The following is a 16,278-nucleotide window of genomic DNA, read 5'->3' on the forward strand; positions in this document are numbered from 1 at the left end:
TCAAAATCTGCCATATAAATTGAGGGGCTCCCTAAATGAGGACAGGGATTCTACCTTCCCATTAAACTAGGGGCTTCCTGAGGGTAGTGTGAGGAAAGTGGAATGGGATCTCTTCCCCATATCTTTCCTGCAGAATTAAGAATCCCTAGTTACCATTCCACAAACAAAAATATCTAGGTTCAACAAACATTTTGTAAAGACAACTGGGTGTTTGGCATTTAACCAGCCCTTCTCTGGGCCTCCTAGACAACACCTGATGATGACTGTTCTTTGAGGGGCTCTGCCTTCTCCACAGACTCTGTTTCATTTCCTCTCTCATAGCTGTCAGGCAGGGAAAGTTTTGACCTCATAACTAACAAAGTTGGTGACAATGAGAGGAGGGCAGGGCCTCAGCAGAACCAAAAAAAGTCTGGGTGGGGATAGCGGTAGGGAGCCATGATATATACATAGGAGGCCTCAATTCCCATTTAGGCACTGCCTGGGACACTGACTGAAGCCTCCTCCAGCTGGGGTGTGGTTGACAAGGTAGCCAGGAAGCCACCTTCTGAAAATCATGGAGTGTCAGAGGAGAAGGAGATGGTTCTCTTCAGCCTGGTTTCTCATTCTCTGGGTATTTGCTTTTAGAGAGACCCAGGCAGGTAAGTCTAGGGGGAAAGAGATCAGGTAGAGAGGGAAGAGACCATGGAGACTCAGGTCTGGTGGGGGAAACTCAGTCATTTTATTCAAGAGCTTCAGGAAATCCAGGCATTTATTGAACAATTTGTAGGCTCTGGCTAACATTCTAAGAGTTGGGGATACAAAAAAATAAATCAAACAATACTCAGTCCCTGCCTTAAAGGAGCTCACACTCCAATGGGAGAGACAGCAAGTAAATAAAAAGATGCCTAAAGGATGCATACAGAGTAGATGAAAGGTAATTTTGTAGAGGAGAGCTCTGGCAATTCCAGACACCAGGAAAGGCTTCCTGAGGATGGCATTTTATCTGAGATTCAAAGGAATTCTGGGAAGTGGGGAGGTGGAGGGAAGGATGGAGAACATTTCGGGTACAGGGAACAGTTAGGACAAAGGGTGTGGGGGAGGGTAGAGTACAGGTGTGGGGAAGTCAGGAAACTGCACTTGAGTAGGAAAATGAGTGGAGGGGAGTAAAGTATAAGTATAAGACTATCAGCTAGAATGACTGAAAGGATTCATGCTCTGAAAGGTATCAAAGGTTAAGCAAAGAAATTTTTCCTGGAGATAAAAGAGAGATTTGGAGTTTATTAATAAGGAGAGTGAGATAGAGCAATGCTTTAGGAAAATCATGTTGGAAGCTGAGGGGAAGGTGGATGGAAGAGGGAAGAGGCTTGAGGTAGGGAGACCAGTGAGAGGCTATTGTAGGTGAGAAGTAAGAGGGACCAACCTAGGGTAAGGGCTATGTGAGTGAAGATGACAGAATGTAGAGGAGAACAATGAGGGATCTGAAAGGTCAAGGAGTCCAACCTTGTCATTTTACATATTGGGAAACTGAGACCCAGAGAGGTTATGTAACTTTCTTAAAGTTACCCAATTAGTATTAGAAATGGGATTGAAACCTAGTTCTTCTGATTCCAAAGTCAATGTTCTTTCCACCATTCTACATAAATTCCCTACTGTGTGACAGGAACTTGCACATGATTGGAAATAAATAATCATTACCTGTATAAGTAATGTGAATTTCTGATTAGGATGGGACACTATCAGATGCATGCATTAAGGAAAACTTTGCAGGAGGTGGAGCTGAAGTTGTAGTTTAGAGAAAGCTGGGCATTCTCAAAGCTGGAAGTGATAAGGGATCACATTATAGACTGGGCCAACAGTTTCAACAAAGACCTGCAGGATGGAATGTTGGATGTGAAGAATGGTAAATGGACCAGTTTGGCTGAAATGTTGAATTCATGAAGTTCAGAAAGAGTATAAAATAATTCTCCCAAGGCAAATCAGATCCAGGTTGTGAATCGTGTTAAATACCTTTAGCTGGAAAATCTTGTGTTTTATCTTAGAGGCATTAGGGGACCACTAGAGCTATTTAAAGAAAGGGAGTGAAGAACTTTAGGAATAAAAAATGGGAAGATTGGGGAGGATAGGTTGGAGAGAGGAGAGACTTGAAGAAGGCAACCAATTAGGAGGAAACTGCAAAAGTCCAGGTGAGAAGGGATGAGGGTTAGAACTAGGGTGGGAATTGAATAAAAGGAAAGAAAGAATTGAATTTGAGAGAAGTTGTGGAGGTGGAATCAGTAGAACCTGGCCACTGGTCAGATATTGGGGAAGAGGAGAGAGCGAAGGTTGAAGGATGAATCTGGGATTACAAACCTGAGTCATTGGAATATTAGTGGTGTTCTTGACAGAAATAGAAAATTAGGAAGACAGATGGGTTTCCGAAGAAAAATTAGTTCTGTTTTTGATATGTTCTGCTTCAGCTCCTTATAGGCAATCTAATTGGAGATGGCCAAAAGAATGCTTTTTTTTTTTCTAAAAAGCATGTATTAAGATCCTACTCTTTGCCAGGCACTGTGGTAAGTTCTTTACAAATGTTTCATTTGATCATCACAAGAACCCTGAGAGGCACATGTCAGAATTGTGCCAATTTTATGGGTAAGCAACCTGAAGAACTTAAATGACTTCTCCAGGGTTACACAACATAAATTTTTGCTTGCTGGATTTCAAATCCAGTCTTCCTGAATACAGTCACAGCACTCTCTCCAATGCACCACCTAGCTGGTGATGCTAGAATGTGTATAGGTGTGTGTGTGTATGTGTGTGTGTGAGAGAGAGACAGAGAGAGGAGAGAGACAGAGAGAGGGAGGGGAGAGTGGGGGGTGGGAGTTGGATATTTTTATTTTGCAGGCATTTGTATAGCTACTCTTACAGATGGTGTGGGGCAGAGGAAGGACACAGGAATATATTAAAAGAAATAGTGGTCCTCTGGTAACCTGAAATACTTTCTCTTCCCTTTTTCCTAATAATTTAGCTCACCACAAGCACATGGGTCAGTTCACTGCAGTGGGCACAGCCCACTCTCTCTTGGAACTAAGTGGAATTAGCTTCATGGATGATATTGAACTGCTATCCTATAGCAGTATACACCAGCAAATAAATATCAAAATACCCTGGGCCTCCAAAGCAGTGGGAGTCGATTATATCACCCGGATACGTAATTTATTAGTGGACCATGAGCAAAATTTTCGCTGGACCATCCAATACTTAGCAAAGAATGACACTGACCATAACAGTAAGTCAGATCCATTCATCTCCCCTTTCCTTTTTTTCATCATCCCTTGTCTATTTCTCTTCCAAGTTCAATAGATCCATCCCCAGTAGATCATATCATTGAAATGGATGTCCTTGCCCCAGTCCATTGTTATTTACTAACCTGGAGAAAAAGCATTTAAAAATCCATCCTGGAGCTTTAGGCTTCATCCAGTAGGTTCAACATCCTGGGTCACCATCTCTTTCTATAATCCTTCTAAAACACTTCTGAGTTCAGCCTAAAACTTTCATTACTTTCTAAACTTTCTTAATCAATGAACTTGAACTGAGAGACTGGGGGCTTAGACCTACATAATCATAGTTTGCTGTTGATCCTAGTTACTGGTCTTCCTCTCTTCACCAGTCCCAGAAGAGCCGACCCTAATGTCCCTCCACAGGAAACCACACAGGGCAACTACTTGCAGACTGTGAAATAGACAATGACATCAAAGTAAAGAGCCATGTCCATTTAATTTGGGATGGAGAGGAATATTACAGGATAGATGAAGAAATTGGGCACTGGGAGAACTTAAAGCCTGAAGTCAAGAAATACCAGCATATTCTGGATAATCCCTTCTGGACCAATCTAAGGAAAAGCTACATGAATCAATATTGTGTTGACTTGATGAGGAAAGTTGTTGGGTACTCAAACTTAAAGGATAATGGTGAGTATTTGCTTCATTCCATCTCCTGCCAGGAGGTCCTGGTCATCCCCATCATTCTGTATATTAACTGAAGCCCTGGAGAAACATGTAGCATCCATAACTTCTGACCATTGCTCCAACTTACATTGGGGAAATCAGAGAATGTCAGAAAGGTTGAGGTTTTTTTCTTTTTTCCCTTCTTTCTCTCTTCTCTCTTTTCCTTCCTTGTTCTTTTCATTTGCCATTCTTCTTTCTTTCCCAGTTATCTTCCTTATCTTTTTTCTCTTTTTGCCCTTCTTTCCTTGTCTTTAGCTTCCACTTTTTCTTCTTTCTTTCTCATTTTCTTTCTCTCTTCTCTTTCCTTTTTCTTCCCTCCTTCCTCCATTTTCTCCTTTCTTTTTCTCTTTCTTTCCTTCTTTTTTATATTTTTCTTTGCATATTTATTTATTTTGCTTAAGTTAAACTCCTCCTGCCTTCCTCATCAAGGTATGAGAGTGACTGTAGGAGTTCAAAGGCTATGACAGCTGGATAATACTCTGCTGTGTCCTACCAAGTTGGAAAATCTTCATGTACAGCCCTAAGAATGAAGGATTTTTTTTGTCTTCCATGTAGTGAACCATCTTGCCAAATTTAGAACATCATGACCAGGAATTTGGTCATGAGGTAATGTTTAATTTTTATTTTTTTGTATTTTGGGAGGACAGTGAAAGAAACTCATGAAGGAATATCCTCCATTAGAAGGGCCCACACTGATAAAACCATGGATCATGTGGAATACTGACCTGTTGAAAAAGATTCCGTTTTTAATCCAACATAGAAGACTAATCTACTTGAAGAGAAACTTTGAGGCTCCTTTTTTTCCTGCTTTCTGTGTTCTTCCTTTCTTTTCTCATTTCCTTCTTTTTCTTTTACTTTTTCATGTGCCATCTTTTCTTCTTTCTTACCTCCTTTCATTTCTCTCTGTACTTTTTCTTCCCTCCTTCCCCTCTTTCCCATTTTTTCATCTCTTTCCTTCCTTCCTATTTCTGTCTTTTCATCCATTGTTCTTTATTTCTTTTGCTTAAATTCATCTCCTCCTGCCGCCTCATCAAGGCATGAGCATAATCCTAGGAGCTCAAAGGCTATGGCAGCAGAATAGTACTCTGTTATCTCCTACAAAGCTGGAAAAACTTTACATAGAGCCCCAAGAATAATGGACTTTATGTGTGCTATCTAGTGAGTCATCTAGCCAAATTTAGAATATCATGACCAGGAATTTGTTCATGAGGTACTGTTTAAATTTATTTTGTTGGGCTTTGGGATGGCAGTGAAAGAAACTCATGAAAGATAGCCTAGTAAACATAGACTGTCTGAAATATTCATCATTAGCAGGACCTACACTGATAAAATCATGGATCATGTGGAATATTGACCTATTGAAGAAGATTCTGTTCTTAATCTGAAATAGCAGACTAATCTATTTAAAGATTATTTAGAAAGCTGCTGGTGATGTGGTCATCAATACCATGAGATGCTGACTCTATAACTACTGTTTATCACTCTCCTGTACAAGGAGATACAAATGGATATAAGCTATCATGCTACTCTCAAGGGACTGATGGGTCCATTGGGTCCAATAGGAAAATGGATGCTACACTGAGGAGACCAGGGACATAAATAAAGGTAGAAAATAGGGAAGCACCAAACATTCACTGAGATAGTGACATGTGGTCTTCTTTCTTGATCTCTGCTCCCAGTGCCCCCTGAGGTGACTGTATCTCATCATGTCAACCAAGGAGGCAGCACCATTCTCTCCTGCACAGCCACAGGCTTCTACCCTCAATCCATCCTGCTGCGTTGGGAGAAGGAAGGGAAACTGGGTGTATGGGGAAAGGAGACTTCCAGTGGCATCCTGCCCAATGTGGATAACACCTTCTACCTCCAAGTTACCTTAGAGCTCCCACCAGAGGACTCAGCTAGAGGTTATACCTGTGTGGTGGAACACATTGAGCTGAAGACCCCTGCTGTGTATCCAGGTCAGTGTTTCAGCCAGACACTCTCAACACATCCCCAGGACAAGGTCCCAGAGTGTAGTTCCATTCACTTCCCCGTTCTTTCATCGGAAATATATCCACATGGAATACAAAATCATATTTTTATATAAATAAATATTTATATAAAATACAAAAGATACAATATTTCATGGAATATATCCACACTTACATTCTATCCTTTCTCCCTATAGTCCCTGAAAATCCCACAATGGAGAAGCCTTGGGTCCTGGCACTGGGCATTGTATTGGCTATTATCCTGATGCTAAGCTGTGCTGGGGCCTTCATAGCATGGAAGAAGAAGAAGTCAGGTATGGATGTAATGAGAGAGAGGTGACAGAAAATTATAGGATGGGGAGCCCTCAAGTGGCCAGGAGATGCTATTATAGCAACCTCAATAAATGATTTGTGAAAATGTTTGAGAAGAAAATCCCAGAATCTTAGGGTGAAAGTGGGACTCAGAGGCTATGAGCATATCTGGTCAAAAAACTTCTCAATAATGTACTGGACAAGTCAACTTCTCAAAGCCTCAACTTACTAATCTGTAAAAGAGGGATAATAATAGCATTTACCTCACAGTAATATGATGCATATAAAGGCCAGTAAAACTTTGAAGTGCTATGCAAATGTTGGTAATTATTTTTAATTACATTTATTATTGTTTATCATTAATTAATTAGTAATACAGCTGGAGGCTACTTTGATCTTTTTTTCTGTCACATCAAGGCCAACTCACATTCTTCATTTATATTAAGCTTTTTTTTTTCTTTTTGGAGGGCAATTGGGCTTAAGTGACTTGCCCAAGGTCACATGGTTAGTTTTTGTGTTGTGTCTAATGCCAAATTTTAACTCAGGTCCTCCTGACTCCAGGGCCGGTGCTCTATTGCACCACTTCACCACCCCCTATATTAAGCTCTAAGTCTACTAAATGTCCTATACTTTTTTCCACTGAGAAATTATTGTGTGGATGTGTTTTTTACTTACTGCTATTTTAAATTCAGCTATAAGACAACATTTAATGTAACCAATCCAATCTAATAAGCATTTGTCAAGGGCTGATTAGTGTAATGCTAGACTCTTATAATACAAAGACAAAAGAAAAAATTGTCTCTGCTCTCAAACAACTTTCATTCTATTGGAGTGACACAATTTGTAAAACTCCTATGAAATTTCATATTATTATATGTTGTTCATATATATATGTTGTTCTGCTCTTTAAATATCTTTTTGGATCTGATTTGGCCACTTTTTTATTGATAGTCATACAATAGTGTTTGCCATCCTTCTTGGATTTGAGTCTTCTCCATATTTTTTAACATGTCATCAATGGCTTCATCCAACTCATTACAAACTATGGTGGCTCTTAATGATCAAAACTGACCTTGCTAGATGCTCACAGCTTATTACCAGAAATATTTTTAAGTACATGTTATTATCATAGTAAGAGGTATCATGTTTTAGTGTATAGAGACCCTGTCTTGAAGTTAGGAAGATCTGTATTCAAGTCTTACCTGTGACATATAATGATGGTGTGACCTGAACAAGTCATTCTAAGATCCCCAGGAAACTCTCTAAGACATAATTGTAGAAGTTTCAAATCTTCACTGGTAGAAGAATTTCCTCACTGAGATTTTCCTATACCCTTGACATCATGGGTCTGGATCACAAAAAAATCCAGAGGGGGAGAGACTGTATACCTTAGAAATCTTTAGTAGCATGACATTGATCATTGAACTCCAGCTCATTGACTAAAGGTATGAAGTGTCCATGACCTTCTCTTTTTAAAAAATTGGGTTATATCTCCATTTCCTGACTAGCAAGTTCTTTCTCATTCACCATTATTTTTAAGAGATCACTGTCCATGGGTTGGCAATAAGTCATCAAGGTTGCTTTTTCTGTTTATTTGCTTGTTTTTAGTACTCTGAGATGTTCTTTTTTTTTTTTGAGGGGGAAGGCAGGGCCAATTGGGGCCCAAGGTCACAGAGTAGTAAGTGTTAAGTATCTGAGGCAGATTTGAATTCAGGTCCTCCTGACTACAGGACCTGTGCTCTACCCACCATGTCACCTAGATGCCCCCTCTGAGATGTCCTTAATCCAAGTTTGGTGACTTAAGTTTATTAAGGTGCTCAGAAACTCTCTAATTACTATCTTACATATTACATCTTCAATGGGCTTCCATTCTTTGCTAACCATTTCTGTGCCTGATCTCCATATTCTAATATCATTTTTCATGGTAGACTCAACAGAAAAATTTTCACATCATTTGAAGTTAGAATTATGTTTTTCATGTCGGCATTTGTGCCAGCACAATAGAAATACACAGTACAGATTTGAATAATGTGACATTTCTTTGGATTCCTTATTCACACTGATTGGGACCTAGCTGTAGTTCTGCCTTCTCTTGTATCATTCCATTCACTCTGTGAAGTGGTTCCCTTCCTTCTTTGAGTTTTCTCCTGTGTCAAATGTAGTTTTAAAAAGTAGAAAGCAGGGGTGGCTAGGGTGGTGCAGTGAATAGAGCATGGGCCCTGGAGTCAGGAGGACCTGAGTTAAATCTTGCCTCAGACACTTAACACTTAACCTTCAACAAGTCACTTAACCCCAACTGTCCAGCCTTCCCCCCTCCAAAAAGCAAAAAAAAAAAATTAAAATAAAAAAATTAAAAGTAGAAAATTCTTTGTGATTGTGCTGAGCATTCATCATAATTTTCAACTGTGACACTAAAATGATCCTTATTTGAAATTGGACTTCTTTTTTTTTAGTTACCAGATTCTTCCATATTTTACAAATATTTTTGGAAAAGCTAAATGGGGAGATGAGTACCCTGTGTAGCCATATGTATCTTTTAAATGGCTTCTCTACTTTTATTCTTCATAATAATTGTGTTTTTAGTGTGCATTTCACCTTCCTTGATTGAATTTTCCAAATAGAATTGTGGAGCATGGGACACTATTATTTCTCTGAAACCTTTGACATTCACCCTCTAACAAATCTATGATGCCATCAGAAATGGTCTCTCTTTAAATTCTTTATCTATCATGAATGCTAGGAAGGTGTTGTCACTACCTCTGAAGATCCTTATCAATTTTACTTCAATGATCAGTTTCTTATTTGTTGGGTAGAATCATGGCTGCAGAAGAGGTTCCCTTGACCTTTGAAAGAAGTTATCCATAGAGGACTATCAAGAGGTATCAGTGGAGGAATAATTGACATCAAAGAGATAATAACTTCTTCAAAGTATAACATCATTTTTCAATACATGATTATTCTTTTGTATAAAATGCCAGAATCATTCCTGCTTAGAGAGTACCACAATGTTGTGGCCCCCAGAGCTTCAGTTATGATAATGATAATTCAAAAAAATATAAGAGAGATGTGAATGACATATAAGTTTTTATTAAAAATGAATTATATTAAGCTAAAAATATGACCAAACCTGGCCCTGTGAAACAGATAATTAAAAATACTTCCCTCCTTTCTTAAGCAAGTTGGATTTTCTGAATAGACTGAATATGAGATGCATTGAAGCATCAACAAAGTAAGGAAGAAGTTGTCAGTAAGGCAAGAATTTTCCTATCTGCTTTGATTTCAGCAGAAGGATTTCCAACAATTATCCTGATAAAGTCCCCCATATCATGAGAGTTTGCCACATCCATATTCTATTTCTCAAACACATTACCTATTTTCTATTTCTGACTGTATGGTCTAGAGTATTCTCCCACTGATACTCATTGTGTTTCTCTCACCATTAGTGATCACCCAAATGCTCCCAAGCTTGCTTCCAATTCTGAATTTCACCACAAGACTGAATCTTCTAGATTTTTTTTATTTTTAAATTAGATTTAGTTTCCAGTGCATATATGAACCACATCCCTCCAGATCTCAGTGATATCATATTTATAAGATTTAGAATTCACAGAGATCTTAGGAATAATCCATTACATCCTTATTTTAAATATTTAGGAAATTGAGGCTTGGAAAGAGAAAGTGACTGACCCAGGGTGAGAAAGGTGGGGGGTGGGGTGGGGGTGGAAATAACAGATCTAGGACATTTTTCTCCTCAGAATCCAAAATTCTTTGCACTAAAATGTTGAGAAGTTCTAATTTGCTTCCTTGTAAATATAGAGTTTTCCTGACATGTAAAATTCTGGAACTCTTATCTCCTTTGTCTCTACTTTATCCATGAGCATAGTGAATGGCTAGGTTGGGCATGGAGATTTAGAAAGGGATTCACCTAAAGACCTTTTCCCACAGGTTTAACAAGTCAGATAGAAATATATTCTTCTCTCATACTGCTCCACAAGGAGGGATTATATTTGTCAATATCATTAAAATCTCTAATTTTAATAATATATTTACCACACTTGAATATAGCCATATGAGACCATTGGTTTTATTATTTCTTCTCTTTTTGGATTTTGCATCCTATAAAACACTGGATATTCTACTTACTATTTCACATCTGCTACTCTGTAGTTTCTGAATTATTGGGGAAATATATTGGCATTTTTCTCCTTCCCACTGCAATTTACACTCAAAGCCCCTTTGATTTGATACACCCAAATCTAGGCAACGATATTTAACCAGACCTCATTAGATGTAATCCTTTCTTAGTCAAGAGGCCATTATTTCTACATTTGAAACTATGGTCCAGAAATACAAATCTTGTTCTGCTATGTTTCTCTTCTCAAGCAGTAGTGATGAAAATGCTAAATATTATGTCACCAAGGATAATCAGAGATGTTTATCCTAGAGGCTCAGGTAGGAGTTGTATTATTTATATGCATGGCACACAGGGGATCTTATTTGTTCTTGTCTCCAGAAGAGAGAAAGAAGTAGGAGCAATGGGTAAAAGTTAAACAGGGGCACATTTAGGTTCCTTGTAAGGAAACATTCTTAAATTAGAGCTGTTCAAAAGGGGAGTGGACTAACTCAGGAGGCAGTGAGTTCAGATTTTCTGAGGTCTCCAAGAAGAAGTTGCTTAACTGCTTGGCAAGAATTTTGTCAGGAGAAATCCAGTTCAGGTAATGGCTAAACTAGATGGCCTCTATGGTTCCTTCCAGTTCTAGTACTCCATGATCACATAGACCCATGGAGACTTCAGTTTCTGGATGAGTATATCTTGGTCTTAAAAAAAACTATCCTATCTAGAGCTCAAACTTCTAACCATGGTGTGATTTACATCATGCAATAACTAACTGAGTCTTATCATACTTATATGTAACCATAAGGTTCTACATAAAGTGAGCTATTATTTTTTCTATGGAAGTCCTATTCACATGTCACACAGGGATCTGGAGGTGACCTAAAATTCCTAGAGGTTATTGGAGAAGGGTGTAACCTCTGCCAGGTTTGACCCAAATGGAAAAGCCCCAAGGATAGCCCCCATGGCATTCTGTGATTCTGTTCTTTGAGTTCTATTCGATATAGGAATAGAGTGTCTCATCATCAAGAGACCTGGTGATGATTTCCTTTGGCCTCAGCAATTCATGAAAAGTCTGTCTACTAAGGCAGGAAGAGACTGTCCTCTGCATCAGTGTAGAGACTTCCCTTGTGATTTAAGAGATTGCTATTTTAGGGGTGGCCAGGTAGCACAGCGAGTAAGAGCACCGGCTCCAGAGTCGGGATGACCTGGGGATCGAATCCCGGACTCAGACACTTAGCATCCACCCAGAAACACCTGGCAGTGTAGCCTTGAGCAAGTTACTTAACCCCAATTGCTTAGGGGAGGACAGGTGGCTCAGCAAGTAAGAGCACTGGCTCCAGTGTCGGGATGACCTGGGGATCGAATCCAGACTCAGACACTTAGCATCCACCCAGAAATAACTGGCCATGTAACCTTGAGCAAGTTACTTAACCTCGATTGCTTTAAAAAAAAAGAGAGAGATTGTTATTTTTTGTCTTCTTCAATGAAGACTATATAGAAAGAATCTTGGGCACAATTAGCAAGAATATATTATTCTTTTATAATGAGCGCTCTATGGAATACTACACAAGTGACTAAAATGACTACATGTTAGAGTTGAATGAAGATATTAAGATGTCAGTTCATACCCTGGAAGTTCACTGAGGGAACACTTAGCATGACTTCAATAAAAAACAACATGACAGGAATGACAGGCACCTTATCCTGTTCCCACATAATTTTCATCTCATTTTCTAGGTCCCTATATTTTCCTAGCTTCTCATTCCATATAGCTTAGAAGCTATGATGTGGCATAACATCTATTAAAATATCATTTAATTTTTTATGAATCAATTTTATTTCCAGGCACTTGTGCATAATCATTTGATCTGTGGTCATGCTATGATCATTATATTACCATTTATCAGTTGTGTTCTCAAGGATATTTTGAGGTCTCTGCTTTCTGTATGTGGACTTATCATTTGTCTGTCCATGAAAAAGGAGCACTTCTAATGGTACCATTGCTGGTGTTGTGGTTGTCTTGTTATTCTCATCTTTTCTGGTGAGGCTCAGGGAGAAATGGTCTTGGGTCAAGTCACTATCCTACTATCTTCCATTATTATTGTTATTGCTTCTGTTAATGGTATTATAATTATTGTGAGAAATTTGAGGGCAAAGGGGACTTTTAGGAAAATGTTTAAGGGAGAGCTTATTGGGTATTGGCCACAGTGACAGGAAAAGCATACAAGTCAACTTTTCTAAATCTGTGGAATCCTGGTCAGATTTAGGAGCTCAGATTCTGAGGTTGAGGTGGCCCTGCTTGGAGACGGGAAGTCAAATGAAATGACTTCTCAAGTGTTTCCAGATGCTGCATCCTATGGAAATTTCTCTACTTCTTTGGAAGAATGTATGAACTTCAATGGGAATACAGAAGATAGTGGGGAGGGTATAGAGTGGTATGGGTAGGAAGAAAATCCATGACATTTGACTCTTTTGGGAAGCAACAAGAAAATATGGTTTTATCTATGAGTAAGAAATTTCAGAACAATAGTCTCTTCTTCTGCTTCTCCTCTTGGCATGGTAGATGTTTAGATTGGCATGGGACTCTGAGGGAAAAGCAACTTAGAGGCCTTTGTTTACAGGTTCAACAGGTCAACTACAAGGATCTTTCCCTTCTACTGCTTCTCCTACTCTTCCACCACAGTAGAGGAATGGAATATGGCAAGGAGAGGACTCCAGGCAAGTTAATCACTGTCTTCTTTGGGGTTTCCTGCCCAATAGCCTTAATTCTTTCCCTGGCTCATCTCTCTGCCAGAAAGATTTTTTGTTCTTTTACATGGGGCCAAGGCAGAATGCTATGAATCATAATAGGTTATGAATGTCAAATTTTGAAACATTATTATGTCTTTCATTTTAAATAACATGCACAAATATGTATTTAAAACCATTTTTACTTAATAAGAAATTCATTTGTATAACATGCGTATAACAATGCATTAGTTTATTCCTGATTCATTTCCATTCCACAAGCATTTTAAAGGCCCCCATGTAGTGGAATTGACAGAGCATTAGGCCTGGAGTCAAGAAGAACCGAGTTCAAATCCATCCCTGACACTTTACTTCATTTTCTTTCATTGTGAAGTGGAGATAATAGTGGCACTTGCCTCCCAGTTTATTGTGAGGATAAAATAATGTATTTGTGAAGTGCTTTGAAAACTTTAAAGTGTTTTTATAAGTGCTAGCTATTATTATCATTTTTATTTATTACATTCCTACTATGCACGACGTATCTGGAAAATAAATACAAAAAAAGGAATTCCTTGTACTCAAAAATGTTGCTTTCCATTGGGGGGAACAAAATATACATGCAATATTAAATGAAAAATTCATACAAAGTATTTTTTTATCTTTTTTATCTAGGTTTGCATTTTCCCTTTGCTGCTGTCATCCCCCTCCACTAATGTCCTCTGCTGATGCCTCATTGTAGCATTGGTGATCTAGGCTTCTCCAAGCTGTGGCAGTAGAGCACAAAACCTAGCAGGTCCTCCCAAGCTCAAGAAGGTCCATTTATGGGATGAGATGGCTGTTGTTCCAACACCAACCTTGATGAATTCATAAAGATTCACTATCAGATTGTCAAGTGACACAAGCAAATTGTGTATTAATTCACTGAGACATTGGGGTCTGTGTCAGTGAAGTGCCCAACCACCAAAGCAAATCACAAACCCTTCAATTATTAAAGAATAGTTTTAATCAATGTCCTCTGCTATGCTTTCTTAGAGTTCTTGTTTGCAAACTATTCACCCATCCTAGAGTTTTACAGTGGTGCTTAGGTATTGGACTCAAATATTCATATATGTTCCTTATACATTTTATATGTTCAGCATTTATCTTTTATATTTGATGCACCTGTTTCAAATCTGATCTTGATAATTATTGGTTGTTTTGAAAAAGTTTGTAATTTTATACAATAAATTGTCCAGCTTTCGATCTGCTCTAATGTCTAATAATTTAAAAGGAATTGGATTTATATAATTGGAAAAAGTATACTATTCTCTTTTCTTCTAAGCTGTTCAAGATTCTTTCTCATATTTTTAATTCAATGATCCAGAAGGAAGTTTTTGGAGCATATGTGGCAAGGATCAAAATTTATGTCTCATCATGTTTTTCTCCCAGCAACACTAATAAACTCAGGAATCTTTCCACTAGTTTTCACTTGCCTTCATTTTTATTCAACACTAAGATTTTGCCAGCGTTTGGTTCTATTTCTGAGATTCCACATTAGTAAAGATAACAATTGAAATTGAAGGAACAAAATCCTTTCTTTGGTTATCATAAGGACTTTTCTATGTATTTTAGCGGGGAGAGGATATAGGAGTAGAAATAAACCTTAATCTGATCTACTTCTTCCACCTCTCACCAACCACCTCTTCCTCTTTCCCTACTTTGCGTGAAACATCTATCACTCTCCCCAGAGTAATACTGAGTTTGTGACTTGAGGTGAGAAATAACTTCAGTCTAAAGAAGTATAGAAACAAACTCCATGGACTCTAAGTCTTGGTTTATGTCACTGATTCTCCCTGAGCCTTGTGATCATACATTAATCCAATATTTCTTTTTTTAATTAGTTAATTTACATATTTTTAGTTTTAAACACTCACTTCCATAAGTTTTAAATTCTCCCCTCCCCCAAAAGATGGTATGCAATCTGATATGGGCTCTACATATATGTTCCTATTAAACATATTTTCACATTAGTCATGTTGTAGAGAAGAATCATAATGAATGGGAAAAACCATGAGAAAGAAAACAAAAAATAACAAAAAAAAAAGGAAATAGTCTGCTTTTCCCTGCATTCTGACTCCATAGTTCTTTCTTTAAATGTGGATGGCATTTTCCATCATGAGTACTTTGTAATTGTTTTATATTCTTGCATTACTAAGAAGAGCTAAGAGTATCAAAATCAGTTAATGTCAACTCCAAAAGACTCATGATTGAAAGAGATATCCACATCCAGAGAAAGAGCTGTGGAGTCTGAATGCAGATTGAAACAAACTACTTTCTCTGTTTCTTTTTCTTGTTTTGTTTTATTTCATCTTTCCCACTGACAATTCCATCAGTTATAATCCTTCTTTACAACCTCACTAATGATTAATATAAATATATTTGTAGATCTTATATTTGAGTGCATGTCGCCATAATGGGAGGGATCAGAAGGAAGGGGGGGATTTGAAATTCAAGGGACTGTGGAACTGAATGTTGTAAACTAAAAGTAAATGAACAAATTAATTTATGAAAAAAATCACTCAATGCACATTGTGGGTTTTACTATGCACAATGTTCTCCTGGTTCTGCTCATTTCACTCAGCATCAGTTCAAATAAATCTTTCCAGGTTTTTTTGAAGACAACCTATTGTAATCCAATATTCCTTTAGCACCCATTGTGCACTAAGGTCCAAGTTAGCTACTGTGAGGCATACAAGAGGAAGAGGAGATCTGGTCAGACTTTGTCTTTGAGGAGCTTTAAGGAAAGAAATATTTCAGAATTTTTAAGTGATTAAAATAACTGTATCATTAACTGTGATACTACCTATAACAATTCAAAGAATTAATCCAGGGCAATTTCTTCAGCACACAAAGTGTCTACTTTGATTTCTGAATGGAAAAGTCTGATGAACTCTGTCTGACAAAGCATTCCCTCATGTAAGTGCTAAGGTTACCAAAAAATAAATCAAATAAAACCTGGTCCCTGTCTTTGTGGAGCCCATGCTCTAATGTGGCAGATAGAAAGTAAATAAAAGACGCCTACAAGATGCATACAGAGTAAATTAAAGGTAATTTTAGAAAGGAGAAATCTGGCAATTGTGGGCACCAGGAAAGACTTCCTGAAGATGGCATTTTATCTGAGACACAAAAGAATTCTGGGACGTAAAGA

The 16,278-nt window shown here is 38.1% G+C and overlaps 1 protein-coding gene across 1 annotated transcript; it reads left to right on the forward strand.

Moving 5' to 3' along the window:
* The first annotated feature begins 430 nt into the window (after nucleotides 1–430).
* LOC138146098 (zinc-alpha-2-glycoprotein-like) lies at nucleotides 431–13,083 on the forward strand. Its single transcript, XM_069067783.1, has 6 exons — nucleotides 431–638; nucleotides 2,987–3,247; nucleotides 3,663–3,929; nucleotides 5,645–5,923; nucleotides 6,133–6,249; nucleotides 12,986–13,083. The coding sequence occupies exons 1-6, from the start codon at nucleotides 554–556 to the stop codon at nucleotides 13,048–13,050; spliced, it is 1,074 nt and encodes a 357-aa protein (XP_068923884.1). The 5' UTR covers nucleotides 431–553; the 3' UTR covers nucleotides 13,051–13,083.
* Nucleotides 13,084–16,278: the final 3,195 nt, after the last annotated feature.

Source organism: Petaurus breviceps, unplaced genomic scaffold (assembly GCF_028583685.1).
Source record: "Petaurus breviceps papuanus isolate PSGF00001 unplaced genomic scaffold, PetGlider_PUasm1.0 139, whole genome shotgun sequence".
In the NCBI taxonomy this organism is placed as follows: Eukaryota; Metazoa; Chordata; class Mammalia; order Diprotodontia; family Petauridae; genus Petaurus; species Petaurus breviceps.

What these genes read in the sequence shown, in the direction of transcription:
- LOC138146098 (XM_069067783.1), top strand. Translation starts at nt 554, where the DNA reads ATGGAGTGTCAGAGGAGAAGGAGATGGTTCTCTTCAGCCTGGTTTCTC. An exon ending in TTTTAGAGAGACCCAGGCAG is followed by an intron (nt 639 to 2,986) that starts GTAAGTCTAGGG and finishes CTAATAATTTAG; the next exon opens with CTCACCACAAGCACATGGGT. An exon ending in ATGGAAGAAGAAGAAGTCAG is followed by an intron (nt 6,250 to 12,985) that starts GTATGGATGTAA and finishes CTTTGTTTACAG; the next exon opens with GTTCAACAGGTCAACTACAA.